The 19,304-nt window shown below is 54.5% G+C and overlaps 6 protein-coding genes across 6 annotated transcripts; 2 read left to right on the forward strand and 4 right to left on the reverse strand.

Annotated features, from left to right (window-relative positions):
* Positions 1-1,053: 1,053 nt before the first annotated feature.
* CPAR01_08581 (uncharacterized protein) lies at positions 1,054-1,877 on the forward strand (the record flags this gene model as incomplete). The annotated part of the gene is made up of 3 exons (XM_060492849.1): positions 1,054-1,173; positions 1,239-1,308; positions 1,366-1,877. 3 exons carry the CDS (start codon positions 1,054-1,056, stop codon positions 1,875-1,877), a joined length of 702 nt encoding a protein of 233 aa, XP_060349219.1.
* A 1,541-nt stretch (positions 1,878-3,418) lies between these two features.
* On the reverse strand, positions 3,419-5,617 carry CPAR01_08582 (tetratricopeptide; the record flags this gene model as incomplete). The annotated part of the gene is made up of 4 exons (XM_060492850.1): positions 3,419-4,642; positions 4,702-4,834; positions 4,900-5,463; positions 5,538-5,617. 4 exons carry the CDS (start codon positions 5,615-5,617, stop codon positions 3,419-3,421), a joined length of 2,001 nt encoding a protein of 666 aa, XP_060349220.1.
* Positions 5,618-6,508: 891 nt separating this feature from the next.
* Positions 6,509-7,731, forward strand: CPAR01_08583 (farnesyl pyrophosphate synthase; the record flags this gene model as incomplete). The annotated part of the gene is made up of 2 exons (XM_060492851.1): positions 6,509-6,618; positions 6,792-7,731. 2 exons carry the CDS (start codon positions 6,509-6,511, stop codon positions 7,729-7,731), a joined length of 1,050 nt encoding a protein of 349 aa, XP_060349221.1.
* A 523-nt stretch (positions 7,732-8,254) lies between these two features.
* On the reverse strand, positions 8,255-12,407 carry CPAR01_08584 (uncharacterized protein; the record flags this gene model as incomplete). The annotated part of the gene is made up of 2 exons (XM_060492852.1): positions 8,255-10,060; positions 10,131-12,407. The coding sequence occupies 2 exons, from the start codon at positions 12,405-12,407 to the stop codon at positions 8,255-8,257; spliced, it is 4,083 nt and encodes a 1,360-aa protein (XP_060349222.1).
* Positions 12,408-14,310: 1,903 nt separating this feature from the next.
* Positions 14,311-15,451, reverse strand: CPAR01_08585 (RmlD substrate binding domain-containing protein; the record flags this gene model as incomplete). The annotated part of the gene is made up of 4 exons (XM_060492853.1): positions 14,311-14,606; positions 14,665-15,117; positions 15,188-15,207; positions 15,267-15,451. The coding sequence occupies 4 exons, from the start codon at positions 15,449-15,451 to the stop codon at positions 14,311-14,313; spliced, it is 954 nt and encodes a 317-aa protein (XP_060349223.1).
* Positions 15,452-17,694: 2,243 nt separating this feature from the next.
* On the reverse strand, positions 17,695-19,248 carry CPAR01_08586 (CFEM domain-containing protein; the record flags this gene model as incomplete). Its single annotated transcript, XM_060492854.1, has 4 exons — positions 17,695-18,292; positions 18,367-18,869; positions 18,931-18,956; positions 19,032-19,248. 4 exons carry the CDS (start codon positions 19,246-19,248, stop codon positions 17,695-17,697), a joined length of 1,344 nt encoding a protein of 447 aa, XP_060349224.1.
* Positions 19,249-19,304: the final 56 nt, after the last annotated feature.

The raw sequence follows: 19,304 nt of genomic DNA on the forward strand, positions 1-19,304 counted from the left end.
ATGCAAGCGCTGGTTGTGGTCTTCTTTGTTCGCGTTTTCGCCGTGTCAGTCAGCTTGTCTGTTTAGAGATTCACATACATTCCAAATCGTCGAATACAGCACCATCTGCTGAGACGTTCTCATCTGTTCAGTTGGCCTCAGTCAAATCACGAGGCGATTTATTGAAGCAGTCGAACCCGTCGGCCGAAGGTGAATATATTTTTGGCAACTTGGTGAGCAGCATAGTATTTGCGGCCAGGCTACAGAGGCGAACACGAGGCAACGTTGTTCTGTAAAGACTCATGTTCTGCACCTTTCTTTGGTAAGATGCTTAGCTTCTGGCGTTGAATAAGTTCCCCGGAGACATTTTCCAGCCGGGTTTTCGCGATGCGTATCCAAAACTGGAGGCATTTGTGGTTGATGACACGAACTGTCACCGCTGGACCCCTACCATCGCATAATCACTTGCCCAAAACGATTTCAATAAAGTGACCGACCCAATAGGAGGATAGGGTCGAGAACCAAACCCTCAACCCATCTCTGCTGTTATGCCAGCCAAAGCAATGGCGCCATTCCCGACTAAGCATGACAGGGCAGGACTTTCTCGTATCTTCGCCGTCCACCTTGCCGGGACGGAGTCACATTCCTGCCTCATGGCCACATCTGGCACGGCGATGCGCGCCACCTACAAGGTGCGTACAGTCATCAGTACCAGCTGCCCATCAGAACTGAGACGCAAAGAACCGAATTCGGGGTTGGAAGGCGGGCAACGATACGCCCGACTGAGCAAGGGCGGCGATGCTCGGCAACATCGTTTTCACGGCGAGGCAAACATCCCATGCCGTGTAAGCACCGGTTCCAAAGCATTCTTCTGCACGATGAATATGTTCACGCAGAAATGACGCCGCCCCCGCGATACATAAGGGGAGCGATCGCCTGGCTTGGCTGTATTGTATCGTTCTGAATACCATCGTTTAAACCTCACACATCCGCCCATCACCTTCGCTCAACTTACAGCGTGCCTCTGGCAGAAACACCTTCGCTTGAATCAGAGACACTCGCTTCCAATCTACGATGAAATACGTCCAGCTATTGTCTGTAGCGGGGCTCGCAGCCTATGCGCAGGCTTGGGGGACTGATATCAGCACCGCTTACACGACTGTGGTGACTACAGCCTATGAGACATACTGTCCTGTAAGCTTTCTGAAAAGCGAAGACTTGATGCAAGAGACCAGAATGCGAAGCTGACATGAATCAAGTCGCCCACTACCTTTGTTCATCACAACGTGACTTACACGGCGACCACGGCAACGACACTTACCATCACGAGTAAGTCGACCAGCCTCGATCGACTTCTGCTTTGCCGCCGTACTGACATAAGAACAGACTGTCCTTGCACTATCACTACCAGACAACCCCCACCATACACCACAACCAAGACGATTTACCCGCCGCCCGTCGTCAACACCACTTCTTGCCCGCCAGAGATCACCAGCACGACGGTCAAGACGATCAAGACCACCAAGCACACCCCGCCTCCCAAGCCGACCTACCACAACACCACCGTCATTGAGCACACGCCCAAACCTCCCAAGCCTACGGGGCACCCGACTCACTCGGAGGAGACGCCCAAGCCGCCCAAACCCACGAGCGAGCATCACCACCCCCGCCCTAACAGCACCTCGACTGTCGTTGTTGTAGTCACGCCGCCCGCCGAGACTATCATCGCCAGCACTACCCCCGTTACCCCCGTCACGCCCGTCACCAACCTCCCCACCAATACGCCTGTCGGGCCAACGACCACCAGGCCCGTCACGGTTCCCGCGAACGCGGCTGGTATGGTTGAAGCTGGTGCTGGTGCGGCTTTGGTTGCTGTCCTACTCGCTCTCCTGGTTTGATCCGACTGGGTGGAATTGGGGGGTGAGTACGTCTGACGAATTGGCTCTTAACTTTCATCACCTTCATTTACGGCCGGCAAAAGTTGGAAGAGGTGAATACACCGGATAATCATCTTTGCTTTCTATTACGATACCCTATGGCAACTCTTGAAGTTTAGGACACAACGGCGGTTATCCGTGGAGAGCATAGGGAGTGTTTTGCCATACTGGGTTACATACAGTCCTTACGAAAATAATGATAATCATAGTTCAGAGAGCAGACGTACTCAGACATGTCAGCACATCACTAGAAGCAATCCTTACAAGAAAGCATACCTCAAAGTTCGATTTTCCTCCCTCGATAGGTGATAGGTCGGTCGATAAGGGAACGACTTGATAAGAGCCGCTGCAGTGAATAACGCAGCTCTTCACGTCCGCCAAGAATCAATAATTCAGAACCTCGGGCAGCTGACTGCATATACAACACACCCTCACACCACAAGCTACATAAGGCATCGAACTACGATTGTGGCCCCGACCAAAAGCAGGCTGCGGGACCACGTACACCCACACCAAAAAGAAGCTTCTCCAGCAACAAGGGAACCCGCGCAGAAAGGCAGAATCTCTGCTGCGCCAGCGAGAAGCACAAAAAGACAGCGCCAATACTGTGTAGTTTGCGACGACGATGGGCGAAACGGGGGTGCTGAATAATCTAGTGGTCTTCCTAACCCCCCGCTCATGCACGCTCTTCGTATTCCGCACCACGACCCCCGGCAAAAACGAGCCAAGCACGTGGTTCGTAGCCCGCGGGAAGAAGCTTACATCGATCGTCTAGGTACGAAAGCGGGCGTTTTGGCGTAATCGTGATCGTGGGAGGGTAGGGGTGTAAAGACGTGTTGGGCTGGCGGGGGGTGGGTGTTCTCGTATTCAGGCTCTTAACCCAAACCCGACCTCCCCCCCGCCCGCCTTCTTTCTCGACTACTACCGGTAGGTGTCGTATATCTCTTTCCCGCTCGCCTCGTTTAACGTCTAACACGGTGACGTGAGATCTTGTGCGTGGCTTTGATGAACCGTCATGGAATGCGTGGGTAGGGGGTTTTTGCGGCCTGCCCGTGAAGATATTTGGATGTCTTTATGTGGATGAGGGAAGCCAGACGCGGAGGGGAAAACGTAGAGGCGGGAACGGCGCCGCAGGCCCGTGCCGGATTTGGATCCGCGATTGCGCGAGGAAGTATAAACCTACCTGCCTCGCTTGCACTTACACCCACGGGGGAAATCTCAGTTCGTAGGTCTCCAGTGGGATTCACGACACTCGAAGAGTCACAAGGTGCTAGGTTCCCGAGGCCATGTGGTATCTCATTACTTTACGCCTGAATACTTGAACAATCATTATACGCCGAGTCCATCAGCACTCCCTTTTCTTCGCCTCATCTGTCTGTGAGGGCCCGGTAGACATGAATATGTGGTGTCAACAACCCCTCATGGCGTATTGAACGCCTGTCGTATGCGAAGGTTTCTGGGAACCAAGGCGATTCACGGTGCCGCCTTTGCTTATGCCGGACTCAGGGACTGATGCCTAATTCCGCATTCCTAATGCGTACCCGAGCCTCTCTTACCAAAGCCTTGGCCTCCTCAACTTCGAAGCCATCTTGTGTCAATTCAGTCCCCAGTCGATTGGCCGTCTTGTAGTCCGCCGTCCGCATGGCATGCTTCGCGAGCCACATTCGCGCTTTGCTCGTCGACGCCGTGACACCAGTTCCCTCGTTCCCGCCCTCCTTGCGACCATCACCGTTACCCTCGTCGTCAGATGCGCCTGGCGAGTCGTTGTGTATGGCGATCGAATCGTTCAAGACATTGTCCGCGGCTTCCCCGCCCTCTTGAGCGAGACAAAGTTCCATGTAGGCTTTTGATTCCTCCTCTTCGCCGAGCTGGTCGTACATGCTTGCAATCTGGAAGAGCAGCTCCGGGTCCAGATGACCTGTCGCGCCACGGCCGTTGAGCAAATCCCCTCCGCTTCCGAAGCTGCTTCCAACGTCATAGTATGCGTCTGCCAGCAAAGCTCTCTTTAGCGCCTTGATACCATCCTGGTCGCGCCCCATCTTCTGCAGACACGATCCAACGGCGAGCCACATCTTTCCGTCCCAGGGCCTAAGCCCGGCTGCCTTTTTGTAGTACCATAGACTGTAGGTGTGCATTTCCAACATTTCGTACGTCTGGCCAAGGCCGTACCAAGCTCGGTAGTCCCGGCGATTGACATCGACGGCGCGTCGATACGATTCTATTGCGGCGTGGGTATTCTTCAGCTCCACGTACTCGTGACCCATTAGTGTCCATGCTGACAGGCATGTTCGGTCAAGAGTCAACGCTCGCCGGAAATACTGCACTGCCTTTTCGTGCATAGATAATAGTGAGTAGTAGTTGCCCACCACTACACAAGACTCTGGCCGGAACTTGTCGATGCTCGAGCAGAGGTGCGCAAGGAACGCAAGTTTTGGCCTTAGATTCATGACGTAAAGAATGTTGGAGTAGTGATCTAGTGACTCTAGTCGGTGGGGGTGGAGTGACAGCAATCGACTGAAATGTTGTTCAGCGGCAACGAGGTCTTTTGAATGATACGACAGCATGGCGTTGCATGTGAGAAGAAAGGATGAGTTTGGGAAGATTCCGAGTAGTGAGTCCAACGAGTTGGCGAGTTCGGGTGTAGCCTGGTAGAGCTCGAGCGAGGTGTAGAGGTGCCAGATGAAGGACAATATGTTTTGCGGGAGGTGCTCGGCAATCCGACTCAACTGTGCACTTGTCAGCTTGATCTGGCGACTAGGGCGTATCGACAGAACCAAAAACTTACATCGTCTATCCGGGAGATGAGTTGGGTCATTTCAAGCCAGCAGCCCCAGTTCATAGGGTACAGGTGGACGCTTCGCACAAAGTAATCCATCGCCTTGTCCTCGTTCTTCTCCTTTGCGAGAACCATGCCATATCTTATCCACGGTAAGCAGATGTACGTGAGGAGATGAGAGAAGAGTAAAATTTGCCGCCTACTCACAGGTATTCCAGCCAACCCTGGCTGCCGAGGATATCCCCGTCATCCGTCGTCCGCTCGTCGAACCAGTTGCTGAGGAACCGGCTGACAGCATTCAACTGCTTATTGACGATGTTGCCTAGGTCCTGGGGTCCCATGACCATCTCCGAATCCTCGTCTTTGCGCTTCTCCCCGGACATGAACTTTGCGTACAAGGCAAGGAACAAGCTCTTCTGACTGAGCCGGGGCAGCTCAGTGCTGCTGCCGCCGGCTTTTCTCGTCGTCTCGGCGTCCCCTCTCGTCTTTGACTTTGACTTCCCCTTGGACGCCCCCGGCGGTCCATCTGCATTGGAGCTCAGAACACCGGATAGTATAGAATCGGGTAGGAAGACGGCGGCGCAGCGGTCAAACTCCCTTGAGTCGAAGAGGGTCTTGGCCAGCAGGTATTTGTTGATCTCTTTGGCCTCGAGGAGGGCTTCCTCGGGGTCAGCGTTCACGGTGAAGACCGTCGGGATGTACTGGGTATCAGTAACGGCAGGGTCGGCGTCGTTCGAAGGCTCGGGTATGGCGTTGAGAAGCTCTGCGGCCCTGAGATCGAGGTCAGCCGTGGAGTCTCTTTCGCAATGGGTCCTCGAGAAACTTGCCATTTCGCAGAGGAGTACAGGCACCGCTCGGAGCACTTGACGACAGCATCCTGCAGAGACTCGCGGAGCTGCGACAGCTCATTCTCGTTCAGTGACATCTCTGCGCATCCCCGGCCAGAGGGGCAAGAGCTAGGTCGTCTTGTCGTGCACAGGTTCCGATTCGTAGGGGAGTAAATCGAAGCAACGTCCAATTGAGCGCCTTTAGCTAACGTACGGACCAGTCGCTTCTGGAGTGTACTGTCTACAGCTTCAAGGCGCAAAGTGAGGGCTGTGAGACGAGATACAGAGATGCAGGGTTGCTGGAATTGGCGATGCGAGTGTTGTGTTTCCTTGTCCTGACGTAGTAAAGCTTAACGGCAGAAAAGGAAGCGGTCCACCCAAGGATTCCCACCACGCGACGGGCGCGACGACGCTAAAGTGACCTACGGTGTACTTGACCGCCACGGTGAGCAACGCAGCGTGCGTAGCGGCCAATCCAGTAAAGTTTGGTGAGCTTAGGTAATGGGGACCCCGCCATGATGCTTGAGGCGGAAGTCAATTGGATGTCGTGGGTCGCCTGTCATCCCGAGACCCCACTTATCCCGGCAACATCAGGGACCGTCTGGGCAATCGCCCCCCCCACCGCCTGCCAAAATAGCAACTGAAGATCGGATGAGGGGTACACTTTCTTTCTCGTCTTGTACGAGTTGGCTCTAATTTGACGCGGGCGCATTAATTTCGGATTGCTATTGCAAAGTTGCCTAGTAAATAAATTTCCCAGCCAACCTCTCTCTGTCTTCCTCTTCTGCCACTCGCGCTGCCATCGTTCGTCCACCTTTGTCTCCTTGCTTCTTCCTTTCCCCCTCTCTCCCCTCTTCCCCACGATACCTCCACTCCGTTTTCGCTCTCGTCGCTAACCTCGAACGCCTCCAAAAGACCGTTGCAACCCCTAATCCAATCCAGCCACCCCGCCGAGCCGGCCTCAGACCACACCGCAAAATCAGAACAAGATGGCCAAGAAGACTACCCTCACCGAGTTCGAGTCGGTCTTCCCCAAGCTCGAGGAGGTTCTCCTCGAGCATGCGGAAAAGTACAAGCTTCCCAAGGAGGAGCTGGCGTGGTATAAGAAGGCAAGCATTTAGCCACACCGACCCCTGGACACTACTCTACTGTCTAAATGGTTTGGCATGAGGCTATGTGCGTGAGCGCATGTGTGCCGCGTCCTCCTCATTCTCAATGGCAATAGAAAAAGGGAGAAACTGTCAGAGAAGAAGAACACCAAAAGATTAACAGCTTTCCTGTGCGGCAGAGTCTTGAAATCAACACCCTCGGCGGAAAATGCAACCGCGGCATGTCGGTCCCCGACTCCGTCTCCCTCCTCCTCGACAAGCCTCTCTCCGAGGAAGAGTACTTCCAAGCCGCCACCCTCGGCTGGTTGACGGAGCTCCTTCAGGCCTTCTTCCTCGTCTCGGACGACATCATGGACAGCTCCATCACCCGCCGCGGCAAGCCCTGCTGGTACCGCCACGAGGGCGTCGGCATGGTCGCCATCAACGACGCCTTCATGCTCGAGGCCGCCATCTACACCCTCCTCAAGAAGTTCTTCCGCGAGCACGCCTCCTACGTCGATCTCCTTGAGCTCTTCCACGAGGTCACCTTCCAGACCGAGCTCGGCCAGCTCTGCGACCTCCTCACCGCCCCCGAGGAAAAGGTCAACCTCGACAACTTCTCCATGGAAAAGTACCGCTTCATCGTCGTCTACAAGACGGCCTACTACTCCTTCTACCTCCCCGTCGCCCTCGCCCTCCACTGCCTCAACATCGCCACCCCCAAGAACCTCAAGCAGGCAGAGGATATCCTCATCCCCCTCGGCGAGTACTTCCAGATCCAGGACGACTACCTCGACAACTTTGGCCTGCCCGAGCACATTGGTAAGATCGGCACCGACATCATGGACAACAAGTGCAGCTGGCTCGTCAACCAGGCCCTCGCCATCGCCACCCCCGAGCAGCGCAAGATCCTCGAGGACAACTACGGCCAAAAGGATAAGGCCAAGGAGGCCGTCATCAAGAAGCTCTTTGACGACATGGAGCTCAAGCGCCGCTTCGAGGAGTTCGAGGAGAAGCGCGCCGGCGAGATTAAGGACATGATTAACAACATCGACGAGAGCGAGGGCCTCAAGAAGGGCATCTTTGAAATCTTCTTGGCCAAGATCTACAAGCGCTCCAAATAAACTACTTCCAAACCACAAAGTATAGGTACTAATGCAGATGGCGCGCGTATTTGTGTTTGGCGGGCATCATGGATTTCTGCGTGTGGCACAAATGGAGCCGTGAAAAGAAAAACAATTAGAGAAAGAAGATAGATACCAGAGTCCAATTGATTGACGATGATGACACCAACTCAAACAATAGAACCGTTAGAAAGTATGAAGAAGAAAAAGTTTCCGTATTAAGAGATAACAAAGGAAAAACGTTCCTGACTAGAAAGATGGCCTAGTCCGATAGATAAGATGACTAGACAAAACAAAATATGCCATCTTTTTTGGGTCCCCTCTCCAAAAGCTTTTTGTTGCAGACCGACATGCTAGTCGCATCGACATCCGGGTATCTTACATGTTAAATGACATCTCCCTGTGCGCCTAAATCGCGTCCACTGCAAGATCCGCTCTCCCTCTTCTTTTTTCTCTTGGTCTTACAGCGTTGGTGGCTCCTTCCAATCTTCAGCCGAGCGCCACCATACGCTCTCGTCATCCTTCAGTGCCTGACGGTACCACTTCGCCCGAGACCCTGCGACATGCCCTGCGACATGCGAGGCCTCGTATCTCGACCCCTCTCGCGTTCCACAAAGTTGATGAGCGGAACGTCCTCGTCATCTCTTCTTGACGATCGTCTCGGCATGGAGGGCATGGGAGGCTGCTGCTCGTTGGAAACCACGCGACGTACGGCCCCGCCGCCTGCTGTGGACCGACTCCTCGGTCTCGAAGCGGCCGACTGCGACGCCATGCGCTGGGGAGGGTACGCCTTTGCCGTGCCCATGCGGGTAACGGTTGGAAGCTGCGGCCCTAGGTGCCCGTCTGGAAGTTCCAAGCCCGTCGCCATCTCGATCAGGGGCTTTCCGGTGGGTACACGTACACCGCGACCTTGGCCGTCTCGCCAGGCTGCGGGTAAATCGGGCACCTTGGGCGTGAGGTCGACAAGAGGCTGCGGCATCTCTCGTTTTCCTGAAGATGACCCACCATCTGATGTCTTGGGACGCGATGAGGTGGTCGGACGTGCGGCGGGAGGCCGTGATCGACTCCGCGGCTGAGGCATGCTGTCTGTCGCCGTGGGACGAGACGAACGCACCGTGCCTCTTCTCTGCGGCATCCCGTTGTTTTCGTGTTCTGGGAACTGGCCGAGCAGCGAGTGCCCCCCGGTAAACGGACTTTCGACTGCGTATTGTTGATGGTCTGCGGTAAGAGCAGCCTTCTCTGCTTGTTGTTTGCGCCCCTCGTACGCTTGGCCCAACAAACCACCGGACTTGAACTCGTCCTTGGCAAAGGGGTCGATGAGTCGCCTTGTGTGAGGCTGCGACAGATTCGGCGTGGTCCTGGATCGGGAGACAACCTTTTGGGATTGGGTGTGTCTGGGTGTAGAGTGATGGTCTGCGTGTCGAGCCGTCGGCTTGTTGTCCAAATCCTTCCCGAAATCGTCAATCGGTTTCTCGAAACTGTTCATGTCCAGGAGCGGCGAGAAAGTTCCAATGGTATATGGCGTCTCGTCGGCGGATGCCCGGGGTCGGTGCAAGGTGCCGCTTCTTGTAAGACCGCCACCGCCTGTTTTCGTTCCGTTTCTCGCATTGCCGTTATGTGAAGATGATTTCTTCTTGTTGAGGTCGACAATTTTGTTCGCAATGTACCAACTACGCCACCCTTGAATGACTTTCTGGAAGTCTTCCGCGAGTTTTAGATCATCCGTGGCGAAGAAGTGGATGAAGTTTTCCGTGTTTTGGAAGACTGTTGATTTCTGTTGACTCTTGACCGCAAAGCAATTCTTCTTTGGAGCTCTGATCTGCTTCAGCATGTCCTTTTCGGTGACGGTATACAGGTCGAAGTCGGATAAATGGCACAGCGAGACGGCATCCTTGTCCGACAGTTTGGCATCCTTCTTCTTGGCTGAAAACATTTGCCCAGTCTCCAAGAGCGTGACGTAGCGTTTGTTCCATTTACCGGGCCGCTGAGAGTGGTATAGCGCGAAGTTGATGAGACCTGGGGGCGGATCGATAGTGCGGGGCACACCTTCGAGGTTCAGGTCGGGGTTCTTGTCCGTGGATTCACCCGGTACGATGAGTAGACAGTGCTGCGTATCGCGGTCCCAAGAGTTCATCACAAGAGCCACAGGCTCATAGCGTCTCAGACGACGTTCCAGACCAAAAGCGAAATAGCACTCAAGCACAACACTGGTTTGCGGGTTGATGTTGTGGGTCATGAGGTTGGCGGCCGAGTATAGAATCTCACTCGGGGTAGTATCGGGGGTGACAGGAAGACTGATTGACGACTGCATGCAACGTATCGTCACTCGCTTTGAGAAGAGCATTAGCAAAAAGATGAAGATCAGGGTCATGCATGGTCAGAGTGAGGGAAAGACTAACACGTTCTCCGGCATTGCTAGCAGAGGTTGGGGCATCTGTCTGGGGGACAATGCCACCGCCACCGGCTTGTATAAAGCGGGAGGGGTCCATGACACTGACGGGCCTGTGATCGAGGGTGAGGGGTTGAAAATATTGAGAGGGAGGTTTTGTGAGGGTATTCGCAGGTTCGGTCTTGCGCCCCTTTCTCAAGAAGAAGGTAAACTTGTCGACTATAGGGCTCCGGACACGGGAGGCTGGTGCGTCGGGTACGGCGGCCAATTGAGCCTGGAGTCTTGCGAGGTCCTTTGCCTTTTGATCTGCCAAGATGCGATCGGTCTCTGCTTCAAGACGAGCAACCTCTTCGGCCCAGCGAGCAGCGTCCTCCTCTTCCTGTTCCTTGCGACGTCGGTGCTCTTCTTCCTCCTGGGCGAGCAATTGCTGGTGTTGATGGTGGCGCCGGCGCTGTCGATCTTCCTCTTGACGGGCAAGCTGCTGGTCCCAGTTGGGGTTATTGCTGCGGATGAGGTCCTCCTTGTTGGTGTAGGTGTAGTCGTTGTTGTTATGGGAGTCAGGTTGGAGAGCGAGCTTGGTGATAATTTGAGAGCGAGCGTGTTCAGCCCTGGCAGCAAGCTTCAGGTCGGCGCATGACGAGTGGGAAGAAACCAAGATTGGATTGTGCGAACGAGGGCGCAGATGGGGACCGGGAGGCGGGACGAGGTCGCGTGCTCGGGTATGATGTGCCTGGGCTTGGGCTTTGGCTTGGCCTTGAGCCGGGAAGGGCAACGGAAGTAGTCCCAGTCCTATTCCAGGAGGAGATGGTTGTGTTGGATGTAAAAGCGAGTGTGGTGGAGGGGGAGGAGGAGGAGGGTGATGCGGTACTGGCGGCGGTGGTGTAGCTGGTTCAAGTGGTGCCGTTCCTTGGGATCCTTCTCCTGGCGCTGGTGCAGGCGCAGATGCAGGCGCAAGTGCAAATGCGCGGACGACTGGGACTGCTGGGACTGTGGGTAGTCGTGGTGGTGTAGGAGGTACTGTCGTCAGCGATGTTGGCGGTTGTGGTACATGCCCGACGAGGTTCGGTTTCGGTGCCGCAGACCAAGAAGCAGAAGACGCAGACGCAGACGCATCAGCAGCTGACGCTGATGCTGGTGGTAATAACGCTGATCCTGCAGACGGGGCCGGCGGACAGGGGCTCAAGGCGTATAAAGGGGCGGCCTGAGTGGAGGAAACCCCTGGAACCCCTGGGGCTGGGGACGTGGACCCGGAATAGGATGGCGCTAGGGAGAATAAGGAACCCGGTTCGCTTGGGGGTCTGGGGCCATAAGGGCCGCATGCGTCTGTTGTTGCACCAGTAATAACACCACTGGCACGACCACCGCCTGCAGGAGGAGAGGACCTGGTATCTGTAGTCGTGGTCGTAGGGGACTTCGGAGACAGAGAAGGCGGCGAAGAAGAAAAAAAAGGAGGAGACGAGCTTCCATGCAAGGGGCTCCAGCTGTCGTCCAGGTCCGCCTTGGGGGCCGTCTTGGTTGGTCGCCGTCGATTGGGGTAGCTGAACCGCACGGGGGATTCGGGAGGGGCTGGGACCACCATTCTTTTTCCACCGCCAACCGCACCATCTCCAGCACCAGTGCTGCCAATATCAGTGCCAATTCCACCACCCCCACGACAATAATAACTCGCACTACGCCCTCCTCCTTGGCCTTCAACTTCCCCTGTTGCTGCACAGCAACCACCGCTACTGACCGGAGAATTCTCAAAATCAAACGGAGACGAAGCGTCGCTGATGCCGGTACCGGCCATGAGATCGGGCCACTGCCATTGCATTGTCAACTGCGGTGCTCCCGACGGTGTTTGCGGCACCGACGTCGACAGCAGCGGCGCCGTGCGCCTCCTCCTTAACGATGAAGCTGGGGTTTGCTGCTGCTGCTGCTGCTGCCCATACTGATCATGACGATGCGGCGACGAGACCGATGCCTGTCCATCATCACCACCACCACCAACGGCTCCCTCCTCTTCATCCACGGCAATTCCAATGCCTAGACCCAGCGCAATGCTTGTCGCGGTGCCCGTCTCGGTCGTTGCATTGGACACCGTCTCGTCGTCCTGGAAAATATCCACCTCCCAGTCCCGCCAGTTGCGTCCAAAGTCCAGCACACTCTTGTGCTCCCGCACGCTTCTGTACCGTGTGAGCCTCCCGGCGGTGACGCTCTGGCCTCGTCGGGGTGGATGCGGCGCAGGTGATTTCGGTGGCCCTGGGCCTGCCGACATGGTGCGATTAATACGCGGAAACCCTTCCATTGTGGGTGGGTGGATGGGTGTGGGTGCGCGATTTGTGTGTCAAGTGATTGTGTTATTTCGTTTTCAGAGCTCGTTCCCCTTGTCTTCCTCGGCAGTGTGGCCTTCGTCGTCGTCGCTATCCTGTCCCTTGAACCGTTCGCCTGATGCGATACAATGCGATGCGATGCGATGCTAGACAGGGCCTTGAAATCAGAACCCCGGATTTTCTCGTCCGATGGCGTCGATGGTAGCGGTGACGGCGTTGTGCGGCTGCGGCCCAGTCCGCTGGAACCTTGGAACCCTCCGAGCTGATCGCCCCCAGCCCAGCAGGGAACACTTGAACGTTATCTTGCAGCCTTTGCCCTTATTTCCCCCTTCCTTTGATTGCTGCTGCGGTGCTGCCCCAGGACCCTGCAGATCTCCCTGCAAGTGATAGATAACGAAAGATGGGATTGATAGGGCTGGTGGTCCGTCCCGACAAAACTTGTTTTTTTTTCCGGTCTCCTCGGTTCCCGGATAGGGAAATCTTTGACGGGGGTTCGCGCAAAAGGTAAAGGTAAAGATAAGATGTGAGTTAATACTGATTAGATTAGATGGCTACAATAGTAGCACTTTGTGAGTTGAAACAATAAGCAAAGAAAGTTGACGATGATGAAGAAATTTAGACGTTGTGTCGTACAAGAAAAATGATGGACGTTGATGCAGGCAGCGAACAGGCGAAACCAGGAGCAAGGAGCGAAGGAGGAAAGAAGGAAGGGGAAAAAAGAAAATGTGGCAAGACCTCTCCTTCCCATAAGTCGGGGTCCAAGAAGACGGCAGGCAAGGGAGACTTTTTACATCTCTCCCAGCAATCGCCTCATCCTTTCTCTATTCACCTCAGGTATCTCACCTTACCTGTGGACTATCCAGTAGATCACGCGTCAGCTGATGAAAGGGGTCCATGTGTCTCCAGAGGCATGCAAAGCACACCGAGAGCGCGACGCCGCACGTCCTTTGTCGAATGCCAGTCAAGCTTCATCCAATTTGCACCCCCAATTGAATATGGATTGTGGTTCAGGAACGGGCAAGCACTGCATTCCTGACCAGACCCCGACTCCCTCTTGACGTGTCAGTGTTTACACTTTCTCCTACATGATGGACGCGACCTCGGCCTGGGCAGAATCCTCCGTGAGCGGTGAGCCCGTGTAATCAGGATTGTAATTTCAGCGAGATGCGGATTTCGTGATTTATGAGATTGCTTCACGTTGTTTGTCATATTGCGCATGATGCCCTGGAAGCGTCCGCGATGAACCGACAGAATTCCGTCGCCCTTTGAGACACCTTACCCGCCCGATTCAAGTTCACACACTTCATCGTGCCTCTACCTCTTTTCATTCTCTTCATGTCTGGGGCCACTCAATGTTCGCATGATCGCGAGTTACAAATTAGATTTACCTCCTCCAATCTCAATAGTCAAAAGGAATGAAGATAGGTGGGATCTTCGGATCGTAGGAACCAAGACACCCGTAATTTCAAATGTGGCTTTACTTGAACTGAAGCTTCCAAATCCTGGTTCTACAGTTGATCATTTTTCTCTTTCTTAATTCTTCTTCCTTATTACTTTTCTCTTTCGCATTTTGTGACTACTGCTGGGTATAGCCGCATGAGACAAGTCAATAGCCTAAACTCAGATATGCCACTTGTTGATGTCTCTACTTTTGTATCGACTCGTTGCGATTCAACACCAGGTAAGCATCCTGTGAAAAACCGAGGAGACACGGGCACATCATATCTGTGACCAAAGAGGCCCTTGCCCCGTGAAGCCACCGCCTTCTACGCCACATCACAGCGTTCCCCTCGATGCAAGTCTAGTCGAGTTCGAATCTGCGCACCGAGATTGTCCAGATATACACATTTATCCCAGTGAGACACGATGAAGCCACGTTCAGTGCCGGAAAGCATGCACTTCGCGCCTCCACCACCCGATGAAGTCACTTGTCGACACATCAATACCCAGGTCCTTGAGAGCCCGCGTGCTAAGATGACAGTCGTACGGCCGCTGGACACTCGCGTTCGGGTCGTTGCCCTCCGTGTTCGCAATGATGCCGTCCATGGAGAGATCCATAATATCCGCAAACTTTTGGCAAATTTCGTACTTTGTCATCTTGTCCTCGCTGGAAAACTGCAGGATCTTGGGGAACGAGCTACGGTCCTCGGCCCCGAGGTACTTTTCGGCGATATCTGCAGTCCTCGTCAGCCATGTACGTTCGTTGCTCTCGTTAAGCAGCTCGCAACTTACCATGGCACACGCGCCCAATATCCTCCGTGTTGGTCGGATACCGGATCGCCCAGTGATCCATCTTCACCTTGGCGCCCCCGTCCTGCGTCTTCCACAGCGTGTCCATGAGAACATTGGTTGCGCTCTCCGCCGGCGTGTCCGCCTTTCCGTACAGCACAGGCACACGAAGGACGAGACCCAGCCCCGCGCGGCCGGCAGCCCTGTACTCCTCCAGTACGGCGCGCTCGCCGTCCAGCTTGGTCTGGCCATAGAGGTTCGTCGGCCCCGTCTCCGCTTCAGCCTCGTAGGGGGCGTCACCTTGCTTTCCCGAGAAGACGTAGTCGGTCGAGATGTAGATGAGCAAGGTCGAGCGGGCGGCGCAGAGCTTGGCGAGAGACCGTGTGGCCTCGACGTTGAGGGCGCGGGCGGCGTCCGGGTCGCTGTCCACCTTGTCTGGGAACCTCTGGGCGGCGCCTGTTTATACTATTGTGTGAGCTTGTGCTGAAAATTTTTTGTCTTATGCAGAGGATGCTGGTGTACATACAGTGCACAACTACCTGAGGCCTACCATGATCGTCAGTAGGGTATGGTACAGGCTATCAGCATGATGAAGGTGGCCTTACTTGGATTCATCAAGAAACTTTTCAACATCAGAGGTCTTGCCGAGGTCGACTTTGAAGACGGAGACGCCATCGGCGCGAGAGTATCCCGTACCCTTGACGTTCCAACTCTTCATGTCAAACGCCCGCGATACCTGTCTTCCGAGGAGACCAGTGGCTCCGGTCACAACCACATCTTTACCCGCCATGTTAGGAAACTGTAGGTGAGCTTTAGTGTAGGAGATTGATGTCTAAAATGAATTAGCGAGCCTTCTCTGTTTCTGGCTGGTTTTCGCTCTAATGTAGGCGTATAGTGAACGTGTCGAACTAGATATCATTCAATTACATGGAAAGCTCTGGTACCGTCGACTACCCCGCGGTGGGGTTCGCAACCCGACCGTTGCGGGACACCCAATTGGGCCAACTCGCATAATTACATCATCCTCATCTAATGCATACCGAAGGTGAGGTATTCCACCTCAGGCTTGCTCCTGACTTCATCACGGCTTTCATCCAACTTTCTTTTCAACTTCAGATGAACATGTCCATTAAAGCCTCAATCCAGCGGAACGGATGATTCCGAACAACTTGCAAAGATGGGATCGATGGGGGGCCCAGCCCGTGAGCATTGACGTTCCAAAAGAAGACTCGCCTCAACTTCTGGAATCGTCCCCAATTTGAATGATCGACTGACAGGTATGCGGCTGCGCAACGCCTCGTGCCGAAAGACTCGGCGGCAGGTAAGAGGGAACGACCGCATCGCCCTTTCAGGCGGTATTATCTTCTCGTCTTTCTAGGCTTCAAGGGCTCACTCTCGACCCGTAGCTGGTGGTACGAGCCACGGGTGAACAATGCCGTCAACCCTCAATCTTTGACGTCGAGTCATGGCAATTTTTTCGACCATATTCCGCCTACACTGCAAGAGTCTTAGGCCCGTTCTACACCGCTCGCGATATCTCGCACCAGGTCCAACGTTATCTTTCATCACAAATACCTGACAACGTGGTCTGGCTGCACAGGTCAGTACTTTTGTACCTCCATCACGCACCACGAATACTCTGGGGAAATTCATTTCGGAGAGATACGAGCGGCTAGCACTGATCGAGACACGGTGCCTAGGCCGATCATGTTCTCTTCAGCGGTGAACCTGAAGCTTTGCGCCCTACATTATCCGTGCCAATACCTGCTGGACATGCGCCCTTCTAGCTCGAAAGCATGCACAGGGAGACCCTCGCCAAGACCGCATGCGATCATCCGACCCCATCCTCTCTTCGAGTATGGCTTGCGTAGCGGGGAGCCTATCTTCTGCCCTACCTCATGCAGAGGAAGATTTTGGCAGCTTCCCATACGAAGAAACGTTAGAGGCGCCAGTCAACAACCCTGCCATAGATTCATCTATCAGAGCTTGATACGAGCATTTCAGAACTTGGTACAGATACAGCGCCGGCGTATGCAGAGTTCAGCAGGAGAAGCAATAGTGCCTTGGACGGGCAAAACTCAATTCGCAAAGTACCAATTCTACCAACTGATGAGTAGACGATGAGAAAATTCGTAAGATTACAGCTTGGGGCCCTTCCAAAAAGAGAAGGCACATAGAAAGTGAGAGTGAAGGATGGCGCAATGCCACGACTCGGTCCGGCATGCGCAATATCGCGAGGAACATTCCTCGAGACTTGAAAGTTGGAAAGTGGTCTTTCATACCCGGCCCAGATTCTCCGCTCCGGGTGGCATCGTCGTTCCATCCGTGGAGTAGGTGACAAGGGCGTTGTGACTGTTCATTCGAAAGAGAAAAGGGGAGAAACGAGGCAGCTAGACTCTCTCTCTGAAAATGGCGCGACGGGGAAAACCGTCATCGTCGGATAGGTGGCGGTTGCTACCATGCTCAACTCTCTGATCCCTTCCGGTGGGTGAATTGTTACAGCCGCAAAGCCTCTCTGTCATTGTTGCTGCGTTCCAAGGCATTTTGCTCGGAATACTACTTTCTGCGATTCATGTAGGTTGATGTGTAGTCGAAAACCGGGGGCGCTGGAGGTTGCAAACTCTCTTACAGGTTGCAGAGCCGCGAAGACTCGTCAGCCCAGATCATGCGGGGGGCAATAGAACAGCCCTGATATGGGCCATTCATGCAATGTCAAAGCGATGAGGTTCCATTGAGCAAGTGTCAAGTTGAGTGACAAAAGTTTCCAGATGGGGGTGTGTGCGTGAACTCTCTATTTCTGTTTCCTGGGTCAGCTTGATGCTATAACACAGCATCTTAATACATGCAGTCCCAGTGGAGGGTTCGTCTTTGGTCTATCTAATTGTTCGTTCACGCCCACCGCATCCCACCTCAAAGTGAGGTGGCAATAGGACGAATTCGCTATGTGGTTTGGTATTCTTCTATACATGGTCATCAATAGTTAAAAAAGCAACTTGCATCAGAAAGGCAGACGAGGTTCCCGCCCTCACTTCATCAGAAACTTCCCGAGCTGGTCGTCGAATATAGCTTTGCGTCGTAATCGCGTTTGCCCGCACCCGCATCCCTATCCCTATCCCTAGGCGCAGCATCTCTCCTCCCGCCACCCCCACGCGGCGTCGAATCCCTTCGTTCGTCGTACACGATATTCACTTCCGTCGTGCGCATGATCCCGTCGTACGTCATAATCTCCTCCTCGCTCGTAGTGGGTGAGTGGCCCCGGATCTCGGACCGGCCTTTCATGCTCTTGAGCTGAAACGCGTCGGCGGCGTTGCGCGCGGTATTCGAGCGGCCTCTGGTTCCCGTCGTGGCCGTGGCCGTCGCCACCGTGTTGCGGGACTTCTTGGTCGGATCGCCGCTGCGCACGTAGCCGCCTCCATAGCGACCGTTGGAGGAGCTCTTGAGGGAGGCGAAGAACTTGGGGAACCAACGGAGGAAGAGGCCGCGCAGCGCGGGAGCAGAGGCTGTGATGATGGCTAGGTTCGTTTCGACGGCGGAGTAGGTGAAGCGGATGTCGTAGGTCGGGTCTTGCTGGTTGATGTGATAGGATATCTCGATTAGCCATGCGAGGCGGAGGACACTGACGGCGGTGACACTACGAGATAAAGGTGTATTAGCAAAAGGGGGGGTATGCCCGAAAGTTGTATATGTCATGACCTTGTGACTTACACAGCGCCGAGCCCAAATACTGCAAGAAGAGCCATCTTGACGCGGAGAGGCATCTTGAGCCCGAGGAAGATCCAAAAGGGCAAGGCCAGGGCCAGCACGTCGGTGAAGATGGTGAGGGAGGCGGTGCTGACGTAGAAGGCGGCCATGTCGATACACTTGCCCTCCGTCGGCGGGTTCCGACCCGCCTTTTCCCAAAAGTAGCTGATGGGCTGGCACTGGAAGATGATCGTCGTGAAGATGGCGATGCCGAGCGCAATGTTGAAGACGTTAAGCGCGTGGATGGCGTACCGGACCGACCTCTTCTGGCCGCTGAGCCGGAGCAGGAACATTAGCACCGACGTCTTGACGATGGCCAGGATTGGGTTGTACAGCAGCTGGATGATGTAGTTCCAGAGGCTCCCGAGGCGGCTGTCGGCTTCGAGGGGTATGTCGCTGACGTGAATGCCGATGAATCCTAACCGCATTCCCATGTATGATGCTGCCGTCTCGGCAATGGAATCTGCCTGGAGGGTTCAATGTTGGTAACTACTTAGGGAGGTGAGATATTCGAGCTGTCAGACTTACCATGGCAAAGCAAATCAAGCCATCATCTGCATCGGCAAAGATTAGTTACAGTTCATTGGGAGAGAATGTCAACTCAGATCGAGGTCTTGGATTCAACTGACCCCAGCCAAATTGTTTGGTTGAGACTCGACTATACACCCGTAGGCCTACCACGAGGAGAGCAATCGTCGGAAAGAAGAATAGCACAAAGAAACCGGTATGTTGCAGAGAGGAATAAGGGTACGGATAGTCGTCGGTGATGGGTGGTAGCGCCGCCGAGGTGCTACTTGTGTCCCTTAACTGAGCCGCGTGGACCAGCGCCGCTACGGCCTGAGACATGTTGGACGTACTCGATCTTCGTCAGATTGAGAGTTCTGCCAAGGTGTATACCAGTT

The sequence above is a fragment of the Colletotrichum paranaense genome (assembly GCF_030867605.1).
Source record: "Colletotrichum paranaense strain IMI 384185 chromosome Unknown Scaffold_6.1, whole genome shotgun sequence".
In the NCBI taxonomy this organism is placed as follows: Eukaryota; Fungi; Ascomycota; class Sordariomycetes; order Glomerellales; family Glomerellaceae; genus Colletotrichum; species Colletotrichum paranaense.